Source organism: Chinchilla lanigera, unplaced genomic scaffold (genome assembly GCF_000276665.1).
Source record: "Chinchilla lanigera isolate Chin_1 unplaced genomic scaffold, ChiLan1.0 scaffold00018, whole genome shotgun sequence".
Lineage (NCBI taxonomy): Eukaryota > Metazoa > Chordata > Mammalia > Rodentia > Chinchillidae > Chinchilla > Chinchilla lanigera.
In genome coordinates, this window is record NW_004955419.1 from 27,442,036 (window position 1) to 27,447,655 (window position 5,620).

General features: G+C 46.5%; 1 protein-coding gene across 1 annotated transcript in view; it reads right to left on the reverse strand.

The window, feature by feature from the left end:
- Nans (N-acetylneuraminic acid synthase) overlaps positions 1–5,620 on the reverse strand; it is a gene marked incomplete in the record, with an annotated part of 24,411 nt that overhangs the window by 17,388 nt on the left and 1,403 nt on the right. Inside the window, 1 exon segment of the mRNA XM_013513284.1 lies at positions 3,867–4,082. Within this exon segment, the coding sequence (XP_013368738.1) occupies positions 3,867–4,082 (216 nt within the window).

The window sequence follows — 5,620 nt, forward strand, 5'->3', positions numbered from 1 at the left end:
AAAAAAAAAAAAAAAAAAGTAGTTACTAGACGAGAAGCACTGTGCTTATTCCGAAGATAATCTAGGAACCCAAAATATGTTCTCTTCTTTGGGAATCTTCTCCAGAGGCCACTTACAGGTCTGAAAAATTTTTTTCAAAGAAAGTCTGTCTGAGTCTGGGGGTGTAGCTCCATGGAAGAGCTCTTGCCCAGCATACACAGGCCATGGGTTCAACCCCCAGCAATGCAAAAGAAAAAAAAAAATCCTTCTCCACACTTTGTGATACTAAACTCACATCAAAAGTATCATCCAAGAATTGTAAGCCTATGCACATTTAGCAGTTTCTTAAGTCCAAACTTACTCTCTAAGGACAAGGTTTTAACTATTTCTGAGATTGAGTTCCTATAGCAGCTCCTAAAGTGCAAGCCTAAACCACTTAAAACCAAAACACAAGCATGTAATGGGAACAAATGGCACAAGTAGGCTCTGGCCTTCCTCCCATCAAGACAATTTCTGTGCACACAGCACAGCCTATACTACGCCAGAAAGCAGGCTCACGGTAAACACAATAGATCTGGTCCTGTCTCGAGCAGGGCACTCATGACCCACCTGTCCTGAAGATGAGCCTTCTCACTGGGTACCTTCATCCACCTCCTGGCCCTTTCCATAGGAAACAGGCCCGGAGATGCAAAACCTTGTGGTCACAGGGCAACCCCAGAGCTCTCTTGGGTTAGAACCGAGTATCTGCTGTTCCTAGCTACTGACTGCCTCCCTGCTTTAGTTTCTTCACCCGTAAAGTGGGGATAACAACTGTCTTACGTCAAGGGGTTGTTTGCAGACTGAGAATAAAGTACTTAGCCTAGAAGTGGGTACAAAACATGCAAGTGGTTTTCTTCTAACATGCAAATCTTAAAGAGGCTTATTCTCAACATTCAGAGAGTTAAAGGTAGAATCAGAAACAGTATCCAAGTCTTTTGGATTCCACAGCCCATGTTCTTCTCTCCTAAACCTTTTCTGGTTTACACATCCTTCCAGGATCTGATGAAAGCCACCGATCTGCTGCTTTTGGTTGGCTCACTCATTCAACAAGTGATTCTTGAGCATCTACTATGGGCCAGGCATGGAGATGTCGGGGTGGGGCACGGTCCAGCAGAGAAGCAATAGTTACGGTAATCACAGAAGTAGAGCCAGGCCTGATGGTGCACACCTATAATCCCAGCACTTAGGAGGCTGAAGCAGGAGGAGCATCACAAGTTTGAGACCAGCCTGGGCTACAAAGTGAGCTCAAGGCCAGCCTGAACTGCATAGTAAGCCCTGTCTCAAAAAGACAAAAAAAAAGGAGAGCACCATGAGAACTTACCAGGAGGGAGGAACCCTAGCCAAGCAAAGGCACAGGGAAGAATTTAAGCTGCGATCAGGAAAATGCCCACTTCCAGGCTGTTTGGCTCCTAAGCTGAGAGGCCTGACCCATCCTGCTGCCCTCTAAGTGACCAGCATGCTGAAAGAACAGTATTGAACCAGAGTGATGTATCTGTTGAAAATAGTCCTGTTTCTTTAGAGGACACCACACAGAATCTCAGAAACTCTCCCAGGCTGCGCGTACACGCTGAAGGATTCACACGGTAGCACCCCTGAAATGTGTCACTGGAGCTGTTTGGTTCCTTGCCCAACCCCACCAAACGAAGGCAGATGCATCACCAGTTCAAACTGAATTTGAGCAAGCCCAATTCTCAGACGTGGCCCTGGATGCCGAGGGAGCCCCCATCCCAGCCTGCAGGGCAGGTGCTGGCTGAAGATCAGCAGTACGTCTACGCAAGTAGACAGGTTTCCAAAAGAGTCTAACCCCTTCCTGCCAGGGCAGCTCCTGGGCCTGGAGACACTTGAGCCAACACAGGGGTAGAGAAGAGCAAGGGAAAGCTCTGACTCTCCAGAGCTTTCAGACATTCACTGTGTGATGCTAAGGCTCTAGGAGCTGGACTGACGGTAGGCGGCGGCAGCTAAGGGACTATGAAAAGCACACTGCAGGAGGCATCAGATCTGCTGCCTTCAACACCTGTTTCCTAGCTGTGTGACACCACGTAAACTTCCCAGCTGCTCTGAGCCTCTCCTTTGTCACCTATAAAATAGGGCACTGTAGGGAAAAACATACTACTGTAGATGCAGATGTGCCGTAAACTATACCATGTACTTCAAAAGCACCGAGTATGACTGTTAAATGCACAACGACATCTGCAGAACATCACGCTTACAAATCCTGTGACCTGAAGAATGAATGAGATCTGCAGAGCTGAAGCCTGAAAATGCCAAGCTTCTTTAAGGCCTAGGTTCTCCACCTCTCTTCCTTTTTTAAACTACCAAGGCCTGGGCTGGATGTGTGTTTCTGATTTACTACCTTATTTTAGAGCAGAAAAAAATGGTATAAAGAGGCAGAGTTCTGCTTCAGACAATCTAGTCTGAAAGACATGAGGAAGTATTTCAAGAGCCCTATAATGTTCTTAGGTTTTATCGAACATGCATTTCTGGAAAGCTGTCCTAAGGAAACAGCCCCGACACAGGAAAAAGATGCTCATCCCAGCAGTATTTATTAGCACAAAAACTTGAAAAGTAAACTGCATGTTCAAAAGCAGACTATAAAGAGGTATGTTATAGTATACCCTCCAAAACAAATATTATATAGGCTGAGCATGGTGGCCCATGCTTGAAATCTTGAGTATTCTGGGAAGCTGAGGCAGGAGGATCATAAGTTCAAGTCCAGCTTGGGCAACTTAGCAAGATCTTGTTTTAAAATGGAAAAAAATAATAAAAAATAGGGGCTGGGGACATAGCTTAGTGCAAAGGCCCTGGGTCCCATACCTATTAACTTAAGAGGCTAAGCTAGGATGATGGTGAATTCAGAGCCAACCTGAGCTACCTTGCAAGTTCAAGGCCAGCTGAGATTACACAGCAAGATTCTGTTTCAAAAGAAAAAAAGAAGGAAAGAAAGAAAATCCATTTACACATAAAGTAGGCTATAATCTTGTGCTTTTTTTGTTTTGTTTCTGTTTTTTTGTTTTTTGAGACAGAATTTCACTATGTAGTTCAGGTTGGCTTTGAACTCACTATGTAGACCAGGCTAGCCTTGAACTTGCAGGGATCCCCCTGCCTCAGGCTCCTGAGTGCTGGGATTACAGGTGTGTGCCACCACGCCTGGCTAAATCTTGTGCTATATTAACTGGAAAAAGCACACATGAAACTAAATGTTACAAGCCAGGCAAATACGGCAAGCAGGCAATAAAACACACATAAAAGAACTTTAGGCGGAAATCGATCAAAAAAGTTGGCATAGCGAGAGAAAAAGAGTTGGTATATAGGGATTATGAATCAGTTTTTCTCTCTCCTATTTTCTAAGCTTTTGTACTGAGTATTACACAACTACATTGTGCCAGATTTGAAAGAGAGCACATGAAGGGATTAGAAGGAGGAAGTCACGATGCAGACAGGACCGGACATCTGGCACGGGGTGGACTCTTCCAGGATGTCAGTGTGGCTGGGCCAGAAACCACCCATGACTGTGAGCCACTCCCTCTGAATGATGCCAGTGCCACCCCACCCAAGCCAGTGAGGAGGGCTGGTTGGCCAGGCGTCCTAGTTCCTAATCCAGGCCACTTTCCACTGGGGACACCTGGCCCACAAGCTTGGGTCCCAGGGGTCCAGTGTGGCTGCCCTACTCCTAGACATAACTCAGTTCATAAACTGCCCTGGGCCTCGGCATCTGTTGGCTGCTCACTTAGTTGGGTCCAGAAAAAAGTGAGTAGGGGCTGGAACTGGCTCTCAGGCAAAGCTACCAAGCTGCCTGCTGTCCTCAAAGTCCGCTAAGGTGGCAAACGACAGAGTGACAGAGCGCTCACCTCATCCATGCCTGAGGCAGTGAAGAAGATGCCAACCTCCTGGGCATATTGCTGCAACTCCTTGTACTGCTCATGGCTGAATTCCAGGTGCCGCTTATGCTCCCCGTACGTCTTCCCCCAGGAATGCTTCGAAGTATAAGGCCTCTCCAAGGCTTTCCGATTAAACTTGAACTCTAGCTCGCTCTTCTGGAACTTGGCACAATCAGCTCCACACTCCTGCAACACATAGTCAGATGCCGGTCAGTTGTTGGTTCTCAGACAGCAGAAATGCTGAGGTGACTGCTCTGACACCTCTATCTTTAAAGACAATATGGACTGACAGAGGTGTTAAGGACCCCAAGGGGGAGCAGGGGAAGCAACCAAAGTCTGGAAGGAAGAAAAGATTGTTTGAGGATGGGAGATGCTCAAAAGTTTTCCTCTTACAGGCAAAAAAACTTTAGCTTTTTTTTTTTTCATTGTTTTGCATTGTAATATTAAAAGAATTCAAAGAGTTAAGGTTTTAAGTTTTATAATGAATTCAACAGAAGAAAGTAAAATGAGCGCTAGAGCAGGGCTCAGGAAAGGAAATCAGATTCTGGCTTAACTCTGACCCTAACTCTTAGACAAGGCCTACCTCTAGGCTCAGTTTCTCCATCTATACGAGACCAAAGAGCAATCAGGGCCAGCTCCGGGTCATGAAACCGCCAGGAACAAAAGGGACAGTCCCGGTATCTCTTACTTTAACAGAGCAACTCTGATGCTAGCTGCCTTGCACTTTAGCTTTTCTACATGACAATCTGTTTGAACAATAGGTGGAGGCAGGGGACAGGCAAGCTTGAGAAATGCCCCAGTTTAGGTGATCTATACTGAGTAGAAACCATTATATAAAAGCTGGATTGTCTGGCTGCAATTCTATTACTAATCTGCCTTCCGTTTCCAAGGACTCTTTCCATAAACTCAACAGAAAGATTATGTAAAACCCTCTAAAATTTTATCTCACTGCCAGGTTTTTTTGTTTGCTTTTGAGGTGGGTCTAGGTATGCAGTGCAGGCTGGGCTGCATCTCACTATATAGCCCAGGCTGGCCTTGAACTTGCTAGGATCCTCCTGCCTCAGCCTCCCAAGTGTTGAGACTATAGGCATGCGCCCCACACCCACCCATTTTTTTGAGACATGGAAGCATTCACACTGTTGAAAATCTCTTGCGTCCAGCAACATGGATGCTGAGTCCTACTCCAACTCTTGGATAATCACAAGATGGCAGAACCAGGACTTTCAAAGAACATCAGGAGTGTAATTGGCCTCAGGCAAGAGAATTTTCATTATCTGGATGCAGACTTCAAGGCCCCAAATAAGCTGACCAGTCACTGTGTCTGGCAGACCCCTTTCTTAAGAGCTGCAAGACGTGTGTCCTGGCCCGTGACTATGGCCAGGTTCCTGCTGTGCCGGGCCCTTAGCAAGAGGACAAGAAAGCTTCACACAGAATGGGGCTCTGGCTCCTTCGCCATTCAGCTCCACATCTGGAAGGAGACTCAGCCTACAGAAGTTAAAAAGCATGTCTCCATCTGGGCAAACCTGCCCCTTACAGTTGGATGACCAAAGTGAAACAGCAGAAACTGCTGATAAGAACTCAGACAAAGCCAGGCATGGTAGTGCACGCCTGTAACCCCAGCACTCGGGAGGCTGAGGCAGGAGGATCATTGCGAGTTCGAGGCCAGCCTGGGCTACAAAGTGAGTTCAAGGCCAGTCTGAACTGCATAGCAAGACCCTGTCTCA